The sequence below is a fragment of the Lithobates pipiens genome, unplaced genomic scaffold, assembly GCF_037356315.1.
Source record: "Lithobates pipiens isolate NorthernLeopardFrog02 unplaced genomic scaffold, aLitPip1_a1.2 Scaffold_18, whole genome shotgun sequence".
In the NCBI taxonomy this organism is placed as follows: domain Eukaryota; kingdom Metazoa; phylum Chordata; class Amphibia; order Anura; family Ranidae; genus Lithobates; species Lithobates pipiens.
The window spans coordinates 151,653,508-151,676,142 of NW_027507758.1; the positions used below are offsets into that span (position 1 = coordinate 151,653,508).

The 22,635-nt window shown below is 42.3% G+C and overlaps 1 protein-coding gene across 1 annotated transcript in view; it reads left to right on the forward strand.

Moving 5' to 3' along the window:
• The window catches only part of TULP4 (TUB like protein 4), a 292,811-nt gene that overhangs the window by 228,145 nt on the left and 42,031 nt on the right, over positions 1–22,635 (forward strand). Inside the window, exons 7-8 of the mRNA XM_077486273.1 lie at positions 7,010–7,176; positions 15,780–16,004. Of these exons, the coding sequence (XP_077342399.1) occupies positions 7,010–7,176; positions 15,780–16,004 (392 nt within the window). The remainder of the gene's footprint in view (positions 1–7,009; positions 7,177–15,779; positions 16,005–22,635) is intronic.

Here is a 22,635-nt window from a genome sequence, read left to right on the forward strand (position 1 = left end):
AAGTCAACAATCAAGAGAAGACTTCAACAGAGTGAATAGAGAGGGTTCACCACAAGATTTAATCCATTGGTGAGCCTCGAAAACAGGAAGGCCAGATTAGAGTTGGCCAAACAACATCTAAAAAAGCCTTCACTGTTCTGGAACAACATCTTATGGACAGATGAGTCCAAGATCAACTTATACCAGAGTGATGGGAAGAGGAGTATGGAGAAGGAAAGGAACTGCTCATTATCCAAAGCATACCACCTCATCAGTGAAGCATAGTGGTGGTAGAGTCATGGCGTGGGAATGGCTGCCAATGGAACTGGTTCTCTTGTATTTATTGATGATGTGACTGCTGACAAAAGCAGAAGGATGAATTCTGAAGTGTTTCGGGCAATATTATCTGCTCATATTCTGCAAAATGCTTCAGAACTCATTGGACGGCGCTTCACAGTGCAGATGGACAATGACCCGAAGCATACTGCTAAAGCAACCAAAGAGTTTTTTAAGAGAAAGAAGTGGAATGTTATGCAAAGGCCAAGTCAATCACCTGACCTGAATCCGATTGAGCATTCATTTCACTTGGTGAAGACAAAACTGAAGGGAAAATGCCCCAAGAATAAGCAGGAACTGAAGACAGTTGCCATTAGCCTGGCAGAGCATCACCAGGGATGAAACCCAGTGCCTGGTGATGTCTATGCGTTCCAGACTTCAGGCTGTAATTGACTGCAAAGGATTTGCAACCAAGTATTAAAAGGTGAAAGTTGGATGGTTGATTGTTAATCTGTCCCATTACTTTTGGTCCCTTAAAAAGTGGGAGGCACATACACAGACTGTTGTAATTCCTACACTTTTCACCTGATTTGGATGTGAATGCTCTCAAATTAAAGCTGAAAGTCTGCAGTTAAAGCACATCGTGTTTGTTTCATTTCAAATCCATTGTGGTGGTGTATAGAGCCAAAAAGATTAGAATTGTCGATGTCCCAATATTTATGGACCTGATTGTATATCACATTTTGCAACCTTTTTTTTCTAGCAAGCAACTCTATATTTATAGCTATTTTATAATTGTTTCACTATTTACCATTATACAGACCAGTTATACATCCGTTGATCTCCGCTTGTAACATCTGCCGTATCTTGTACATCAAACCTACCTTATTATCCACCCCTGGGTGATGTGTATATTGTAAGTTTTTTAAATCTGATGAGTTTGCTTGCCATTCCCAATGCATACAAGTTTTTTGTCCATTTATGGTTACTATGTTTTTGATGATACATTTTTAGATTCTCCCATATGAACTTTTGTGGTTTTGGTCTGTTTCCTCTGTGGTTGGGTTCCGTGTACCCTGGGATTATGTGTCTGGGTTGATAAACTGCCAGCATATGTTATATTAATATATTTTATAACATTGATTTTTATACATTGGTTTGTAGTTTCAAAGTTTTATTGCTTTTTAATTTTATATAGAATGCATGCCTAAGCTCCTGAAGAAGCAATCACAGGCGTAACACGTAGAGCCAAGCTGCTGTACACTAAGGGACATCGTCCTAATCATTCAGGAATATACCTCTTGGTGTTTGGGTTATGTATTGTTAAAAGCATATAGGCAATCGTTACTATGCAAAGTTTTTAATTAGTCTCTGATTGTGCTTGTTTTAATCAAATTGTTACACTAAAATTATAAAATATTTGATTTTATTATCTTGGTGCCTATTAATCCCAGTAACAATCCTTTCATTACTATATTCAATTTATGGGATGTGCACTTTGTTATATATTATTTTTGGTATCCACAGCACCACCCTGTGGTGATACCCTACAATCATCTATTTCAAAGGAGCAAAGTGCGAAGACTAAGTGTAGTGGGTGTGTTGACATTTTATAAAGGAAGACAATTAGCAACTCACATAAAGTAGGACAAATTATGCTTATCATGGTTCTCAAAAAAGATTCCCAGCTGGGGAAGACACCAAGGAAAATTTTCACAATGGATACACTGGATATGGTCTGGATGGCACCTGCAATGGCTAAGCAACAACAAAGGGGCACCAATCTAAGTGCAGTAGTGTAGAGAGGTGCATACAGCACACAATAATTGGCAACTCAGTGTGTGGATGATCTCATGCATTAAAGTCATTGGTGCATCTGCAGCTGGGAGGAGGAGACATCCAGGATTACAAGATGGAGCTGCTGCTGTAAAAGGAGTGGTGTATGGAAGCTGAGGTTACCAGGGAGCAGCACGTGTGGATTGATGGAGCACATGTGAGGACAGGAAGTGATGTCAGGGGGGTGGCAACATGTTTCAAAGCCAAATGCCTCTTTTTTTAAGCCAGCCAACCAGTGGGGTTTACACACCCACTACACATATGCTGGCCATACACTATACGAAAAATCTGCCAAAATTCGGTCATTTAGACAGTTCGTTCGTTTTTTGCCCATGGTCACAAATTCAATAATCGGGATGTTTTTGAGCCAAAAAAAAACGAAGGACAAGTTTGGAAATTTTCTGCCAAACAAACGATAAATTGAAAGGTTAATGCATTTCCCGTCCAAACTGTCTGCGCTAGGTATATGTAAATAAACTAACAAAAAATGCCTTCATTTATGTCCACTAAATGATTTATCGGTCATTACACAATGGCACCATCGTTGGCACTCATGGTGTATAAAGGCTGTTTCTGCTTACCGTATATACTCGAGTATAGGCCGACCCGAATATAAGCCGAGGCCCCCAATTTACCCCCAAAAAAACTGGCAAACTTATTGACTCGTGTATAAGCCGAGGGTGAGACATGCCTGTCCATCCCTGTGTGTGTGTCCGTCCATCCCTGTGTGTCCGTCCATCCCTGTGTGTCCGTCCATCCCTGTGTGTCCGTCCATCCCTGTGTGTCCGTCCATCCATCCCTGTGTGTGTGTGTGTCCATCCATCCATCCATCCCTGTGTGTGTGTGTCTCCATCCATCCATCCATCCATCCCTGTGTGTGTGTGTGTCTCCATCCATCCATCCATCCATCCATCCCTGTGTGTGTGTGTCTCCATCCATCCATCCATCCATCCCTGTGTGTGTCTCCATCCATGTGTGTGTGTGTGTGTGTGTGTGTGTGTGTGTGTGTGTGTGTCCAGCCTACCTTTGTCCCGAGCCTCCGTCCCGTGCCTTGCCTCCTTGCCTCCGTCCCGTGCCGTGCCTTGCCTCCTTGCATCCGTCCCGTGTCGTGCCTTGCCTTGCCCCCGTCCCGTCCCGTCCCGTGCCGTGCCGTCCCGTGCCCTCTTCGTCGGCGGCCATTGTAAAGTTCAAAAGCTGCGCCGCCGCCTTCGCCTGTGATAGGCGGAACACTGAATTTCCCAGCAGCCTGTGTTCCGCCTATCACAGACGTCGTATCATCCTCGTCCGTAGTACGAGGATGATACGATGTCCGTGATAGGCGGAACACAGGCTGCTGGGAAATTCAGTGTTCCGCCTATCACAGGCGAAGGCGGAGCCGGAGGCGCGGCTTTTGAATAGAATGGCCGCTGTCTGTCTGCTCGACACGCTGATCGAGCGGGCAGACAGCGATGACTCGAGTATAAGCCGAGGGGGGCACTTTCAGCCTCAAAAAAGAGGCTGAAAATCTCGGCTTATACTCGAGTATATACGGTAGCTCTTTACAGTGCTTTGTGAACTTGCACCAACCTGTAATGAGGCTTTTTTTTGTTAAAAAAAAAAAAAAAAGTACTGGGATATTCCTTCAGCTCCAGATGCTAACAGAGCAGAGGGGAATTGAAGGAAAATGTATCCTGAAGATACAGTATGTTTGAACTAAAGCAGACCTGTTGCAAGAAGGGTGGGGACAGCCAACAGAAGTTTGTTTTTTAAAGGGTAACTCCACTTAAGTTGATCAATGGACATTGCAAGGCTTTTGTTAAATTTGCAGATTCCTACTTTTTGTTGCTCTGAAGAAAAAGTGGTTTGTTCTTGTATGTCTTTTAGATACTAATTCTGAATGGGAGTGACGTTCATTATGTGAATCAACTGATGCATTAGTGGGACATTAATGACAAGAGTGTCAGGGTCTGCATTCCTTTAGGCCTGGTTCACACCTATGCAGGTTGCAGTTTGCATATTCCAGGTGCCTTTTGCATTTTTCAATACACATTTTTGATCCATTGAAGTCTATGGAACAAAAAAAACTGAAAAAAAGTCCCTGGTCCTTTCCATAAAATGCATAGATGTGAACATGTCCCATAGGAAACCATGTTAAATGGGCTGTAGTGTGTTTCTGCAAAACTAAAAACGCACTAAAAAATGCATAGATGTGAATCGGGCCTTAAAAAGGATTATCCCCTTAGGAACATCTCAAACAAACTGAAATGTTTGTTGCGGAGGATGTATAAAATTGGACTTATATCTGTGGGAGCTCTGTAAACCAACAATATGCATACATTAAACTTTACCAAAAATTACAGTGCTGCATATTGAATGATAATAATAAAATGACATTACAATAAGGCTTGTGTTGCAATTGTATATGCCATATTATTTATTTTTATTTGACATTTTTTTTTCCCACTAAACCGCAGTTACCCTTTAATAGTATATTTTCTTTGTTATTGGCTTAATAACTTTTAAAAGACAGATCTACTTGAACCCTTTTGCATCCAGAGATCGATTTATTGCCCTGGCCAAATATAGCAGGATTGGTATGCGTTGGTTAATTTTTACAAAAATTCTACTTTCTATCATATTAGACCTTTAGTAAGTAAATGATTTTAATAAAAATATGCTCAATGTTGTATAATTATTGTTATTATATGCTTCATGTTAAAAAAAAAAAAAAAAAAAAAAAAAAAAAAAAAAAGCTAAACTGGGAATTAGGAAAAAGTTACAACTGCAGTGAGGTCCCCTGAACTGTGTTAACTGATTGTGAATATCAGTGGGGCCAGAATCAGATGTAACTTATACCTTACTCGCTCTGGCAGGCTCCCTTGACCCGGGTAACTGGTGTCCCACACTGCCTCCCCTCCAGAGAGAGGAGGACAATAGCTCAGGGGGGGAGGCCGCTGTACTAACATTGACCAGTTAGTACAGTGAGTCAGGGGTTGACAAATTTGCTTGGAATCTAGGAGCCAGCTAAAAAAGTTAGGAGCCGGGTCCGTGACGGCGATCTGGACCTGTCCCTGGCCTGACATGGAGACGAGTGAGGGGAAGATAGCCCCAAGCGCCTCACCTGTCTCCAAGTCATTGCCCATAGCTCTTAGAGGGACATTTTATTTATTTTTTTCAAATGACAAATTTTTTTTAAATTGCATTTTAGTGTAAATATGAGATGTGAGGTCTCTCTGACCCCAGATCTCATATACAAGAGGACCTGTCATGCTTTTTTCTATTACAAGGGATTTTTACATTCCTTGTAATAGGAATAAAAGTGACACTTTTTTTTTTTTTTTTAAAGAACAGTGAAAAAAAAAAAAAAAAAGAAAAAAAAAATTTTTTAAACGCGCCAAGCTTGCGTGCAGAAGCGAACGCATATATGAAAGCGGTGTTCAAATCACACATGTGAGGTATCACTGCGATCGGTAGAGTGAGAGCAATAATTCTAGCCCCAGACCTCCTCTGTAACTGAAAAAGTGCAACCTGTAGAATTTTTTAAATGTTGCCTATGGAGATTTTAAAGGGTAAAAGTTTGTCGCCATTCCATGAGCGGGCGCAATTTTGAAGCATGACATGTTTGGTATCGATTTACTCGACGCAACATTATCTTTCACAATATTAAAAAAAATTGGGCTAACTTTACTGTTGTCTTATTTTTTTTTTTATTAAATACATTTTCCCCAAAAAAGTGCGCTTGTAAGTCCGCTGTGCAAATACGGTGTGACAGAGAGTATTGCAACGACCACCATTTTATTCTTTAGGGTGTTAGAATAAAATATATATATAATTTTTAGGGGTTCTGAGTAAAGGGAAGGAAGATAGGCTGGCAGGCAGGGAAAATTAGCATTGCATCCATTAGCATTGCTGGTTGTAATTCCAACGGCCACCACAAGAGGGCGCCAGATTCCAGAAGGAACCATAGGATCGTAGAAGGCCTCAAAGCCGGGGGCTAAATTACCGGCCGCTGGCGGCGCGGCCCGACGCGATCGCGCCGGGGGGGTCCGCGGAGACAGCATATCCCCCAGCTGTGCTGCCCCAGGCGCCAGTTCGCTAATTCTAGTCGCAAATGCGACCTGGCGCCCTGGTTTTGTCGAGCCCTGCAGTGAGTTACTCCTGAGTGCCTCCGTTTTTTTTTTTTCATTCAGCCCCCTGGGTTGAGTGAAAAAAAGCATAATGTGTTCCAGGATTTAGACATAATAAACATTTATCTTAGTGCAAGGAGGCCCTACTGCAAGGTTACATTGTTCCTAATTCCTGGAGCAATTTGTTTGGTATCGTAGCTCACTTTGTACAGTTTTCTTAGGCCCCTTTCACACTTGTACGACTTTGGACATCAAATTCACATGAAAAGTCGTGCCCCATGATTCCCAATGATAACCATTCAAATCTGTGTGACTTCAAGTTGCACCCACTTCAAAGTAGTTCCTGTACTACTTTGGTCTGACTTTAATGCGAATTGAGGTCCATAGACTTCAAGTTTACACAGGCATTCCCTGAAATCGTGTCAGAATCGCACAACTTTCAAGTTGCGGCAGTGTGAAAGGGGCCTTAAACCAAATTGTTTTTGTTAATCTATTGCAATGTTTCTTACCTGGAGATCCTTCCAGCAGAATAATTTCTTGTTGCAGGCCAACAAAGCTGAGCCACTGCCTCACAATTAGCAGCAGCGTTGTCAGTCCTACTGGCAGAACAAATAGCAGAAATAGGAGACTGGTGTCTGTCATTACTTGAATTACGAGATCTTTCTTATCAACATAAAAGGGAGAATACCATAAAATATTTGCTGGTTTCCCTAGTACCCTATTACAGGATTTAAGCAGGCTTTTCAGTATTTGATAAATAATTAAGCACTGCTGGTTGCTAATCCAATTAAGGCTTCTCTGTTTGGTTTCAGATGTAGTAGTTCAGTGGTGCACACAAGGAGATTTGCTTGCTGTTGCGGGGATGGAGAAACAAAACCTTTTACCAGATCTTGGCAATGCTCCTTCTTTGAAGAGTGCCCTTATAAAGTTTTATAATGTGCGTGGTGAACATATCTATACTCTGGAGACTCCAGTACAGGTATAAAAGCATTGTAAAGAATTAAAATTCCTATGTCAATTATAAGCACAAATCAGTGGTTGTATGTTACGTTTACTGTAAGAAAAATACATTCTTTCAACAATGTAGTGAAAACTACGTGAAAGTTTCAAAATGCATTTCAAAGCACAAGCATGTATTGTGTTTGTGTGTGTGTGTATGTGTATATATATGTATATATATATATTATACACACACACATTTTATTATTATCTTGGTTTATCTCCATTTTTAAATCTTAGATGTACTAGGGATGAGTTGCTTTCTAGATAAACCTGAAAATTTGATTTCTGGCTCCTTCAAATTAGGTGAAGCCTGCTGAGATACCCTGAGAAACTTAAGCCCCATACACACTATCAGTTTTTCTTCTGAGTTTTTCCTTCAGATTTACCAAAACCATGTAGTAGAAGGGCCTGCCTGATTGCATACAAATTGAAACTCCTAAGGTTTAACCTCATATTATATGGTTTTGGTAAATCTGAAGGAAAAACTCAGCAGAAAAACTGATAGTGTGTATGGGGCTTTAGATTTCCACTAAGAGGCTTCCCTTGGGATTGTTTACTGCTAACTAGAAGCCACTAGGAGAAACCTAGAGCATGCTAGAAATGCTGTTTTTACAGTCACCTGGCAGTGCCTTGTTATTCCTTACAAACACATTGAATCCATGACCAAACAAAGCAAAGTCTGGACTAGAGTTTTGGTCCTACAAACTTTCATTACAGCTACAATAACCAGTGGATGAAGGATGTTTCATAAATCAATAGGACAGATACCTTCTAACATGGTTTATATGAGTTTGGAAGACATGAAATCACATTATTATGTATATGTGGACATATTAGGAGCTATAATCATGCAGAGTGTTGTATGTATGCACAGTTGCTGTATTTAAGACATGTATGCAAGACCAGACAAACACATGCAAAATCAACTTTCTTGAGAAAAACAAAGCAAATCCTCTTCAGGAAAAATTGTATCGATTATTAGAAAACTATACTGCAGACTCCTAGTTTGAAGAAATTGAAGTACACCTTAACATGTACTTTCTTAAACCAACAGCTATTGGGAGTGTCAGGCTTAATTTAAACCACCTGATCAGTCTGTATTCTGATTAAGGAACAGCCCTATTTAGCCTTAGAGCCGGTTCACACAGCGGGCGAGGCGACACGACTCGCCTCGCCTCGCTCTCGCAAGTCGCCCCCGTTCTGTACAATGGAACCGTTCTGAGAGGAGCGACTCGAGTCGCTCCGACTCAGAAAAAAGGTTCCTGTACTACTTTTGGGCGACCTCGGGGCAACTTGCATTGACTTCTATACAGAAGTCATCTGCAAGTTGCCGCTGAGGTCGCGGCAGGTCGCGGCGAGGCAAGTCGGAGTCGCCTCGCCTCGCCTGCAGTGTGAACCGGCCCTTAGGACATTGAAACTATGTCACAAAAAGTGAAACTCCTAAAAGGAAAAGACTCTAATGATTTCTTTCTGATCTTATTGTCATCCCTGGCCAAACATTTGTCTTTGCAACCATTTAAAACATTTATCAAAATTGCGCAAAAAACATATTTCCCTTTTAACTTCTTATCACCCGGCCACTGCATATAAACGGCCTGGTGGGCACGTTCCTGAACATGCCACGGGAGGAGCGGGTTTGTGCAGCTGCGTGATCCCGATGCGCTTGTGTCCCTCTGACACGGCACATATCTGATCGGCAGGAGAGCTCTGTGATTGGCTCTCCTGATTACACAATGGCTGTGGGGTTTCATTTCAAGTTTACCTATGCCGTTTGTGAGAAATGACTTGTTACTATGACAATTTTGTGGAGAAAAAAAAAAATCTTCATTTTCCAAACAATTGTGGGCAAAAAAATTGCAACTTCAAAAAATTCACTATGCCTCTTACTAAATACCTTGGACTTTCATCTTTACAAAAATTGGTCATTTGGGTGATATTTGTGCTGTCCTGACATTTTAGGGCTTCAAGAAATGAGGCCCTAAAAGAAAAGGATTGATCAATTTCTTATCGTACATCACAGGACACAGAGCCATAGTCGTTACAATGTGGGTTATAGGCCTCCTTCAGGTGATGAACACTGGCAGGCCCTAAGACAAAAAGTGCACCCCCTATAAAACCCCTCCCACTACTGGGAGTACCTCAATTTTTTCGCCAGTGTCTAAGGTGTTGGTCACAAGTAAAGATGTGCTGTGCTGAGCTCCACTGGAGCAATCTTTGCTGGGGCTAGCCATACAGCCGGAACCATTCAAAGTGTCTTTTTGGCTGAATTGAATGGTACCCAGGCCTCGTGTCCGAAGAAACAAGGTCTTGCCTGTAAACACTTCTCTTTTTTAGAGAGCTGGACCCCAGGATCCAGTACTTTTGGTAGTAAGGCCATAACGTTTTACTGGAGGTGATGCTATTACAGGTCCAGGGTTGTGGGTTTCCTCAAGGATCCTGAAGGTTTAACGGAACCCACCATGAAGGGTGGTCTGTTGGTTTTACCACAGAAAACCCTGCAGCGGGAAAGGGAAGTGGAGTTCTCTAAGAAATGTTTTAATTTTCTTATGAATGTCTCCTTTAAGTTAGTAAATGTTGTTCATGCTTATGTGTCACCACTGGCGGCTGTATAGAGCACATACCTTCTCACGCTTCCTCAGAGAGCTCACGATGTGTCCGGAGCAGCAGCTTCCATTTCCTACAGCCAACAGCAGACCTCCAGTAAGTCTGGGGGGGGGGGGGGGGGTTCCACCCCACCAGACGACCCTCACCTGTGCTATTTGCTACCCCTCTTCCTGAGGTAGAAGCACTAAAAAAAAAAAACTAACGGCACGCCGCACTACTCGGCGACTTCCAGGCTCTCCTCGCCATTTCTCCCCTCTCTGTAAGATCCCATAGGATCAGAGGCCCGCGCTTGCGTGGGAAAACTCTTTTTGAAAGAGAGGAGGGGCGACGACTTGGGGCGGGGCTTAGTGCGGTGTTGGCATCCTCCAACGCCCAGCGCGGGAAAGAGTGTTTTAAAAAGCACTAGTGTTACTGCTACAAGCTGCGGAGGGACACAAGAGCAAGAGAGGCATGAAAGAGGTTTGGTGACACAGGCATTCCTTTTGACACATTTACTTTTGCATTAGGCTGAGCATTAATAGCAGCAGCAGGGCTGGACTATTGCTCAAGCAGTGAATGCGTTCCTTCTGGTAGTACCTCTACTTTGTACATCGGCTATGGTCGGAAGGGGGAGTAAAAGCACCTCAAATGGCTCTAGAAAGACTTCTACAGTTACACCTAGAACCATCCTAAAACAGATGGCCTCCTCCCCTGAGATTGAAATGGCTGGTCAGATTGAGCCATCAGGGGCATCGGGGGGTGCAGCTGCTCATAACACTGCAGCCCCTGTATATATTACTAAAGAGGTTTTTTCCTCAACCATTTTAAGCTTGGAGCAAAAAAATTGATGCTTTAATCGCATCCCAGAGTGGGACTAAGCGTAACAGGCCCCGTCCATTACTCAGGACCCTCATACTGAGGAACAATGGGCAAGAGATGACGAATTTCTCTCAGGGGACCAGGTAGAGGCTGATGGCTCCTCTTCCGAAGAGTCTAATACGGAAGGATCAAGTTCACAAGAAAGATTGTTGGTACAATCTCTCACTGAATTGGTCTGCTCCACGTTTTTGCTACCAGTAGCGGAGTCAGTCGATGAGCCCACTTCTGATTTGGGTTCACTAAAGCCTCCCCACACTGTTCATGCTTTTCCTATCCATTCATGGCTAAAAAAAAGCTTATGTATGCTGAGTGGGAGCACCCAGATAAACAGTTTTTTCCTCCAAAAAAGTGTTCAACACTTTATCCTATGGAGGAAGAGTTTATTAAGAAATGGGAATTCCAGCAATTGATGTTGCTATAGCTTCTGTGAACAAAAACCTGACTTGTCCAGTAGGCAATGCTCAAATGCTGAAGGATCCAACAGATAAGAAGTTGGAATTCCTTTTTAAAAACTGTATTTCGCTCGCAGGTTCAGTGGTTCAGCCTGCGCTGGCAGCGATCGGGGTATCTCCATCCTTAAATGACCAGTTTATAGAGGTACTCAAAATTATTCCTGATCAGCAGGCCCAAGATTTGGCCGGGATATCAGAGATGTTGGTTTTACAGTAGGCACTATGAAAGATTCTATTCTCCAGGCCTCACGGCTTATGCTAGGGCTGGTACATATGCGTGGAATCTTATGGTTGAAAAATTGGTCAGCCGAAGCGACATGCAAAAAGCTCTTGGCCAGTTTCCCATTTCACGGTGAACAGTTATTTGGAGACGATCTGGATAAGTACATCCAAAAAATCTCTAATAGAAAAAGTTCCTTTTTACCAGTTAAGAAGTTTAAGTGCTTTTCTTTTAGACAAGCGTCTCCTCCAGTGCCTGAAGCATCAGTGTCCAGACAATCACAACAGCCTCCACCATCAGGTTCAAGAGGTAAACCTCTGGGTCAGTCCCAGGGTCAAAAGAGGCCCGGGGGGAGGAAACTCCCAAAACAAAATACTAAAACCTCCTTATGAAGGGGCTCGCTCGAGTGCGGGAAAGTCTTCTACAGTTTTCAAGGGTCTGGCAGGAACAATGTCAAGATGGGTGGCTTCCTCAATATCTCTAGGTAACAAACTAGAGTTCTGAGAATTCCCTTCTCCTCTTTTTATCAGATAAAAATTCCCAGAGTTGCAGTAAAAAAGAAGTCTCTTTCTAGCTTTGGATAATCTTTTGTCTCAAAGAGTGATATCGGTGGTCCCCGTAGAAGAGTGAGGATTAGGGTTTTATTCAAACCTTTTCACGGTACCAAAACCAAATGAGGATGTCAGACCCTTTTTAGATCTCAAGGATCTAAACCGGTTTTTGAATATTCGCTCTTTTCGCATGGAGTCAGTCCAATCAGTGGTCTCCACTCTACAAGGTGGAGAGTTGCTAGCGTCAATTGACATCAAGGATGCTTATCTCAATGTGCCTGTTTTTCCCGCTCACCAAAAATTTCTACGCTTCGAGATATAAAATCTTCATTTTCAGTTCGTAGCTCTTCCTTTCGGTCTAGCTGCTGCACCTCAAGTTTTTACAAAGGTCCTGGCTGCTCCTTTAGCCAGGTTAAGTGCTCAAGGTATAACGATACTAGCCTACTTAGACGATCTACTCTTGATAGATCAGTTGGTAGCCTGCTTAAACCAAAGTTTGGTCACCGCAGTCAGCTACCTGGAATACCTAGGTTGGATTCTCAACCTAGAGAAATCCTCCTTAAAACCATCAAGGAGATTGCAGTACTTGGGTCTAATCATAGATGCATCTCAGAAGAGGGTGTTTCTGCCCTAGGAAAGGATCAGTTCCATCCAGGGAACTGGTTCAGTTGGTCAAAGCAAAGAACAATCCTTCTATTCGACTTTGCATGAAATTGCTGGGACAGATGGTGGCTTCATTCGAGGCCGTTCCTTATGCGCAGTTTAATTTAAGACAAAACAGTATCCTGTCAAATTGGAACAAGAAGGTCCAAGCTCTGGACTTCCCAATGCGTTTATCCCTCAAAGTGCATCAGAGCCTCAATTGGTGGTTGATATCCAAGAATCTTCAAAAAGGAAAATCCTTTCTACCAGTTACCTGGAAGGTGGTAACAACAGATGCCAGCCTTCTGGGCTGGGGAGCAGTCCTGGAAGAAGTGTCTGTCCAAGGAAAATGGTCCAAATCAGAAATGACCTTGCCCATCAATATTATAGAGATTCGGGCAGCATGCCTGGCCCTGAAGGCCTGGACGCTCAGATTACGGAATTGTCCTGTCAGAATCCAATCCGACAATGCCACAACAGTGATCTACATCGATCACCAAGGGGGCACGAGAAGTCATGCAACCCAAAGAGAGGTGAATCCTATCCTATCTTGGGCAGAAGACAACATTCCTTGTCTATCAGCAATCTTCATTCCAGGGATAGAGAATTGGCAGGCGGACTACTTGAGTCACCAACAGTTGTTCCCAGGAGAGTGGTCTCTTCACCCCGACATCTTTCTGTCAATATGTCAAAGATGGGGAATTCCATATGGGGATCTGTTTGCGTCCAGGTTCAACAACATCGACAACTTTGTGTCAAAGATAAGGGATCTGATGGCATGCGGAACAGATGCCTTGGTTTTCCCATGGGATCAGTTTTCACTGATCTATGCGTTCCCTCCTGTTCTACTGCTTCCGCACCTTCTTCGCAGGATCAAGCGGGAAGGGAAAGAGGGTGATTCTTGTGGCCCAGGAGATCTTGGTTTGCAGAGATCATAAAGATGGTGGTAGGGGACCCATGGACCCTACCACTATGGCCAGACCTTCTCTCGCAAGGTCCAGTATTCCATCCTACCTTACAAATGCTAAATTTAACGGTCTGGCTATTGAGACCCACATTCTGAAAGACCATGGGCTGTCAGCTTCAGTAGTTTCTACTTTGGTTAATGCTAGGAAGCCTGCCTCCATAGTCGTATACTTTAGAGTCTGGAAGGCATATGTCTCCTGGTGTAAATCCAGAGGTTGGCACCACAGGAAATATGTCATAGGTAGGATACTTGAATTTCTGCAGATGGGATTGGAAATGAAGCTGTCCTTGAGTACTATCAAAGGCCAGGTGTCGGCCTTATCAGTATTCTTTCAACGACCACTTGCTTCACACTCTCTGGTTCGTAGCTTTATTCAGGGGGTAACGCGGATTAATCCTCCAGTTAGGTCACCCCTGAACCCTTCGGACTAAAATTTAGTCCCATTGGCATTACAGAAACAGCCTTTTGCGCCAATACGAGATATTCCCTTGGTCCTCTTGAGGAGGAAATTAATTTTCTTGGTTGCCATATCTTCTGCAAGAAGAGTATCAGAGTTGTCTGCTCTTTCCTGTAAAGAGACATATTTAATTATTCATAAGGATAAGGTTGTATTAAGGCCTCATCCTAATTTCCTACCGAAGCTAGTATCAGGTTTTCATTTAAACCAGGATATTGTTCAGCCTTCATTTTTTCCAGAACCTCATTCTGTGAAAGAAAGGTCACTACATTCTCTTGGTTTGGTGGGAGCAGTCAGGGTCTATTCGAAGGTGACCACTCGGATTCAAAAAACAGATGTGTTGTTTGTGTTGCCATATGGTCCTAAAAGAGGACAGGCAGCATCAAAATCTACTATTTCTAAGTGGATTCATCAAGTGATTGTTCAAGCTTATGGTTTAAAAGGGAAAATTCCACCTTTTCATATTAAAGCGCACTCCACCAGGGCTGTTAGTACTTCCTGGGCAGTGCATCACCAAGCCACCATGGCTCAGATCTGCAAGGCCGCAACTTGATCTTCAGTCCATACTTTTACCAGATTCTATCAAGTAGATGTAAAGGGTCATGAGGATATCGCCTTTGGGCGCAGTGTACTGCAGGCTGCAGTATAAGTCCTCTAGTCTCTTATTGCCCTACTTTTGTTGTGTCTCCCTCCCTTCAGTTGGCATAGCTATGGGACATCCCACATAGTAACTACTATGGCTCTGTGTCCTGTTATGTACGACAAAATAGGATTTTTAAAACAGTTTACATGTAAAATCCAAAGGTCCCTCCCTTCTTTGGTATACACGTGTATTGCTTTGCTACAAAACTTAGGTACTCCCAGTAGTGGGAGGGGTTATATAGGGAGTGCACTTTTTGCCTTTGGGCATGCCAGTGTCCATCACCTGAAGGTGGCCTATAACCCACATAGTAACTACTATGGCTCTGTGTCCCGTGATGTACTTTTTACAGGTAAGCCATTTTAAAAATCCAATTTTTTCAGTGATACATAGCATAGCTTGTAGACCCTATAACTTTCACACAAACCAATTATCATACACGTATCAGGATTTTTTTTTTTTTACCAAAGACATGTAGCAGAATACATTCTGGTCTAAATTTATGACAAAATTTGATTTTATTGGCTCTCTTTTAAAACGGAAAATAGAAAATATTGTGTTTTTTTTTTTTTCAAAATGTTCGCTCTTTTTTCGTTTGTATCACCAAAAATAAAAAACCCAGTGGTGAATAAATACCACCAAAAGAAGCTCTATATGTGTGAACAAAATGATAAATGTAATTTGGGTACAGTGTAGCATGACTAATTGTCATTCAAAGTGCGAGAGCACGGAAAGTTGAAAATTGGTCTGGGGAGGAAGGGAATGAAAGTGCCCAGTATTAAGGTAGTTAGAGACATTTTTCAGACAGCAAGGTATAAAAAATAAAATAAAGAATACAGAGGTTTGATTGTAGCCCAAGACTTGGCCATAGGTTTGCAGATATCTCCCCAGAAACTACAGATTCTGAGAGATCTGCCCTTTTTTGGATTATGCAAACATCTTGATCAACCATGATCTGCCCTCAATGCTTACAATGATGACAAAGTGGTATTTTCATGCTTTACTCTGTAGCAGAGGAAAGAATTGAGCCTTTTGTAAGGGGATTTTTTGTCTCACAGCCATATAAATGTATTTTTCCCCAAGGACTAGGACAAAACTGGTTCAGTGCTTTCTTTTATCTAGAGATGGCCTTCAGTGATGCAAAATGTACTGTCTAGGAAATTGCCTAATATGTCATTTTATTCTGCAGCGTCCTATCACTTCCATTTGCTGGGGCCATAGAGATTCCCGCCTTTTCCTGGCGTCTGGTCCGGCGCTGTATGTTGTTCGTGTTGAGCACAGGGTTGCTAGTTTACAGCTTCTCTGTCAGCAAGCAATTGCCAGCTCCTTACGTGATGACAAAGATATCAGCAAACTAAGTCTGCCTCCTCGGCTCTGCTCTTACCTCACCACCGCCTTTATACCTACCATTAAGGTAACCAGTAACATGTTTAATTATTCATTTGTTTATTAGTAACTAAAAAATGTGGCAAGTAATGTAATCCAAAAACCTACATTTAGAACCTGTGTCAGAGGGTTTTGGGCTTGTGTCGATTGTGTTGGTTCTGTGCTTGTGAGGTCAATCAGAATTCACTGACAGGTGCATCTGGTTTTGCATTCCTGCATACTAGTATGGAAATTCAAAATTTGAAACAAACAAAAGCCCATTGACACAGGTCCTGAATTGGATTTGATCTATAGGAAACCAATATATATTTTCTTGTATCATACTTGTGTGATTAACAGATTTGACATGGTCTGCAATACTTTAATATCTATGAGTGAGCAAAATTATTTTAGTCTTATGTAAATACTAAAATCCCTTCTTTATTATCCATTGACAGACGTGGTAATTCTTAAACAGTCAGGTTATACTGCTGCCCACAGGGGTTTGGGACACTGGCAAAAATGTTGAAGACAGTCCCTTTATAACCTTGCCTCACACTGTTATGCCTGTTTTTTTCTAATGTAATTGAAGATTGGACATCTTTTCTACCGAAAAGAGTCTTATAATTTTGCTAGCCTTTTTAATATTTTAGTTTGTTCTCTTTTAAAGTAGAAATCCAACCTAAAACTAAATTCCCTGCATCTACAGACATCCACGATCTAACACTAAACCTATCTAGCCCTGTAAAGTAGAAATCAGTATACATACCTTTTCTGCAGCGATCCAACCCGATCCCACGCTGAGCTGTCAGCCACGGCTTTCGCGGCGGGTTCAGCGGACATATCCGACAACGGAAGCCCTATAGTAACTCTATGGGTAATGTCGCTCCTCATTCATTTCACAGCCGTTGTTTGCTGTGTCCTCTGCAGAGCTTCCTTCGCTGGAGACCTGATCAGATCGTCTTCAGAAAAGGTATATATACTGATTTCTTCTTTACAGGGCTAGATAGGTTAGTCTTAGAATGTGGATGTCTGTAGATGCAGGGATTTTAGTTTTAGAGTGAACTTACACTTTAACTTCAATCAAGCTGCTTAGCCCACTGTAGATATTTTTTTTTTTCTTTGGTAACTTCATTCAAGATTTCAAAATTGCTGCTTTATAGTCTCTACACCACAGATATTCGGACCAGTGTAACCTAAGAAACAGCTATAGCAGCTGTTCCTTAACCATGCTGGACTGGAAAGGTAGCCTTGTGAGGCTAGCCTGGAATGTGACCTTGAGGCACTGGGCTCTGCTTGTCACTTTCCACTTTTTTGTCTATTGTGTTAGCCACAGAGCACATTTATGGTTCAGAGTCATGGTGCAGCCTGTGATGTGATCAAGTCTTTGAAGACTCACTTTTTGAGTAACAGCCAGTCAGACTGAAGCATTAACAGCTACCTCACTTTTTTAGATTTCCCGCCATCGGTAGTTAATACTGAGAGAAGGATTGCGTGCTCACTCAGCTCATTCTCTTTCTAGGGGAGGTTTCTGGGTATCCCCAGAAGGATCCAGCACCTGTGCCTTATCACATTCCTTCTCAACCACCTGATTTAAATGATGGTTTGCAGTTTTCAAAACACTTCAATCATACAATCACCAAACAAAATAAAACAGAAGACCCCACTCTGATTAGACAAAATATTACATTTTATATATATATATATATAAAAATTACCATTTCATTTGAAAAATAATTAGACTGGGTCTTAGATACTGGGGCACCATTATTATAGGGTAATCCTCATAGTAATTTTTTTCAACTCTGTCGGGTTAGGCCGATGCCTCCTCTGTGTCCAATTTTTTTGTCCGACTGTGTCCATGTGCTGGAGCCATCCTCAGCACCTCTGAACCTTTCAGGATCTCCATCTCAAATTATGTCTGGGGCTCTTATTACCATTACTGATTCAGGGTCCTCACAGCCTACTCCTGGAGAGGCTGTTTTTGAGCAAACTGCACATGGTCCAGATTCAAAAGGGGTTGCTTCTAACCTGATTGATGCACACCTCATCACATTTAGAGAATCAGTCTTGTTTTCTAGACCTAAAGTCTTTTAGAGCTCTGACAGCTGCAAATACCATACAACACCAGATAGCTAAACCATTCCTCTACAGGGACTGGAAACAACCTGTAGGATCCTGGGCCCTTCCATAGAATATGTAGATGCTTTTTCCCTTAGAAAGAAAATAGTTTCATAGAGTGCTTGGAACATATGTCTGGAAGCCCTGTACTTTAGCTACGATGGCCTCTTACAAGCATGAAAGCTTGTGTCTTGCATTTGGCTGATGTCTGTTTGTATGGGTCCTTTGGCTACGTGCATTGGATACCAATGATTTTTCCAAAGAACAACTGACTTGGTTGCCCTTCAAGGGAATTTGTTTCTTTGGATCTGCTCTTGACACTGTCATTTGCAATGTTACTGCTGAGCGTGTTCCTGTCCCAATGCAGGAGGTCTCTGTATGAAGCAGAGGAACCTCACCCTTCTCCATTTACTACAGCAGTAGTACCTAGTAGGCAGTCAAAGCCTACCTCTTGTTCAGGCCATAGGTCCTGATTCTAGAGGTCCCCTATCCCCTGGGCTCAGCATTCTGAATGAAAGTGCACCCCCACATCTGCAAGTATGCATTTGTTCATTCTGATGGGTCTTATATTTATTTGCTTCCTAGCCATTTGGGTGCTCGGGTTTGTAGCCTCCATTCTAGACCCCTGACTCAGGGGTGTTTCAGCTACCCCTCTTCACCCCTCTGGTATTATTGCATCCATTTTACATCTTTTTAGATACGTTTGAGCTCCTTGCACCGTGTGACCAGAATTAATGAATGAATAACTTGTATAACGCTACATATGCAAACTAAATCGCCTCAGGGCACTTGACCTTTACTCTAGTAAGAGCCTATTCTTATGGAATATATGCGATTTGAACTTGCACTCCTCCCCGCAGGAAGTACTGTGTGAGACGTGTTTGCAAATTTTATGATGCTTGACTTTCCTCAGCCCTATCCCTCTCCTGACGGACCTCTTTACCTGCAAAGGGAATGCTTAACAAACCCTCCCTAAAGACAGTCCTAGATTATTTGACATCAATCAATACAGAGGGTTGTGTAGTCTTTGTTCCTTTTGGCCTCTCCATCTGGATCAAGGAGTCTGGGCAGGACACCAAGATGGTCTCTTAAGACCAAGAAGTCATGGACACCATTTTTTGGTCTGTGGGTGGGGAGGGGGGATTGTCTCTTCCTCCCACCTTGATTGGTCCCCCCTAACAAACATATAGTTTTGCTTCACCCATGAGTTTGGTTCTCCTTTTTTTGTCATTCTTCTGAGCTGACCTCTGCTGGACATAATCTGGATACTGCAAGACTGCACGTCGAAAAAAGATTTTCTAACCTTTTTCTCCTCAAAAGGAATATCCTTTGCCAGAGGATACCATGGACAGTCAGCAGGTGGGTCGTGCTTATACGGTGCTACAGATTCCCCCTAAGGGGGATAGTGTGAGTCCAGAGGCCTTCATGGGAACTGATTTCTCAGGAGATAAGTTCTCTCCCTCTGGCTGAGCCATGGTCTTCAAAAGAAGTCTCTTTAGATTCCTACTTCTCTCCTTTAATCTCCAAATCAGGTGAATGTTCCTAGCTATAGTATTTCATACTAATCTTTACATGGGTAAATTTGATGATTCTTGGAATCATATAAGTCGGGTGTCCGAACTTTTTTTTCCAACAGTTGCGGTATAGTGATGCTGCATTTACGGGCTTAAAACAGGTGGTGAGGAGGCAAGATAATGACTCTTTACCGCCTTTCAAATGCCTCTGAAAAGCAATCTGTGTATGGATTGCTTTTCAGAGGAGCAGCAGTCCTGGCTGCTATCACACACAAGCTCTAAAGCAGTTCTCATGATACAAGAATGGGGGGGGGGGGGTTCTGGATTAAAAGTAAGATACACACAGACACATATGCAGACACATACACACATGCACACACACATAGAGACATATGCACACACACATAGAGACATATGCACACACACATAGAGACATATGCACACACACATAGAGACATATGCACACACACATAGAGACATATGCACACACACATAGAGACATATGCACACACACATAGAGACATATGCACACACACATAGAGACATATGCACACACATACATACGGACATACATACAGACACATGCATACACATACATACGGACATACATACAGACACATGCATACACATACATATATACAGAAACATGCATATACATATATACAGGCACATGCATATACATACATACAGGCACATGCATATACATACATACACAAGCATACACAGACATACAGACACATGCACACACATACATACACACCTACATACATACAGACACATGCATACCCATACATACAGACATGCATACAGACACATGCACACACATACATACAGACACATGCACACACATACATACAGACACATGCATACACATACATACAGACACATGCATACACATACATACAGACACATGCATATACATACAGACACATGCATATACATACAGACACATGCATATACATACAGACACATGCATATACATACAGACACATGCATATACATACAGACACATGCATATACATACATACATGCACACACATACAGACACATGCACACACATACAGACACATGCACACACATACAGACACATGCATACACATACATACATACACATACATACAGACACATGCACACACATACAGACATGCATACAGACACATGCACGCACACATACATACAGACACATGCATACACGTACATACAGACACATACAGACATACATGCACACACGTACATACAGACACATACAGACATACATGCACACACGTACATACAGACACATACAGACATACATATACACACACACACACACACACACACACACACACACACACACACGAATAAAGCCCTTTTAAAAGGAATCTAGCTTGTAGCACAGTACTCTACCTTTCCAGCTTCCTCATTCAGATGGGTCCTGCACTGTAGGGGGAAGCAGAGAGCAGAGCACACTTCCCTGCACTTTACTTTCACTTTTGAAGCTGACGGAGCTTTTCACAGTGCCAGAGATTGGGCTCATCTGACAGCCCTGATCCCGCGGCACACCAGGCGGGCCATTCAAAACCAAACAGCGGGCTGGACTTTGGACATGGCTGATATAAGTGGTACGTGTTTAGACACATTTTTCGTGTAGCTATCACATGCCAAAAACGCCTATGGGTCCTACACTTTCTTCTGGTCCTGGTGATACCCTTCAGTTTGGGTTATGATATGTTCTCCTCCCTGCCTCCCCTTTTGAGCAGTTGTAAAGCACCCTATCCTCTCTTTCAGGAGCATTTGGGGTGAGTACCCTTCAGTCTTCCCCCCCCCCAGCTTAAACCCTGATGTACCAAGTTACATTTAAAACCAGTTTGGTATTCAATAGGCTAATGCAACACATGGCTGTTTGCTGCACTTGTGGGCTTCAGCTTAAAGTGATCCAAGCATCCCAGGAGCCATCAAATCACTTTTACAGAGTTCAGTGGGTGCGCCCCTCTGCTGCCAGTTGTGTCCACAGTGGTTCCAGGTTCCCCATGTTCCTCCGGCGAGGAATAATGGTCTAATATAATACACCCTAAATGTCTAAATAAAGAGAAACTGTCATCTGTCCATGCAATTACCATCTATGTGTTTTCTGCTGTGCAGGCTCTCACATCCAAAGCTATCTCCTTATGAGATTGATGGTCTAATCAGATGATATCCTTACTCATCATGAACTTCTTTTCCCTGAAGACATGGGTTACGTATATTGAGAACTCATGTGCATTTCCACTTTTGCAATCAAATATGAGAAAACCCCACTATGTGTTTGTTACATGTTCCCATTCACCCCTCATACCTGGAAACCTATTTTAATATTCAGCAGACAGCAAGGATTTATGAAAGTGTCAGAGTAAATTTGTCCTATTCTCATTAAAATGCAGTTCCAGAAGTCCAAGTTTCTAAACATTTAAGCCTTTGTTAGGACAGACAGTGTTCAAATTTAGTTTACAATTGATAATGAAGATCTGCCCGCACAATACGGACATGGTAATTATGACAAACACAGCTGCCCAGGTCCTCATAAACCATGCCATAGTAGGATTTTGTAGTGCTGGAGTTTCCAGAAAAGAACATATAAAAAGGTTTTTCTTTTAATTAGACAAGGTATGTGTGTTTGAACTTCCCTTAAACATCCACTTTCTTCTCTAGGTCTTAGTCCAGTAAACATTTCTTGTTGTTGATGTTATTTGTTGGTCAGGTTTTTCTCCAATTTGGGTAATGTTTCTGTTTCACCTGTTTTTATGGTGGATGATTGGTTGGTCTTCTACTTCACTGGCTGAGGTCAATCTTTCCTTTTAGGTACCAGTTTCTCATTAGCAGTGATGATCTGTCCTGGTCTGGAACATTAAGTTGATCCTTGTCCTCCCCTTGGTCATGGCAATTTCCATATATTGTATAGATTTGACCCATTTTTAATCTAGGCTTGATTACGGTTTTCATTCAGATACACTTTTGTACAATCATCCCTATACCTGTTGGAACTTTTAGTGGCTGATTTCTTTCCCTCAGTTAAACTGCTTTTTGAAT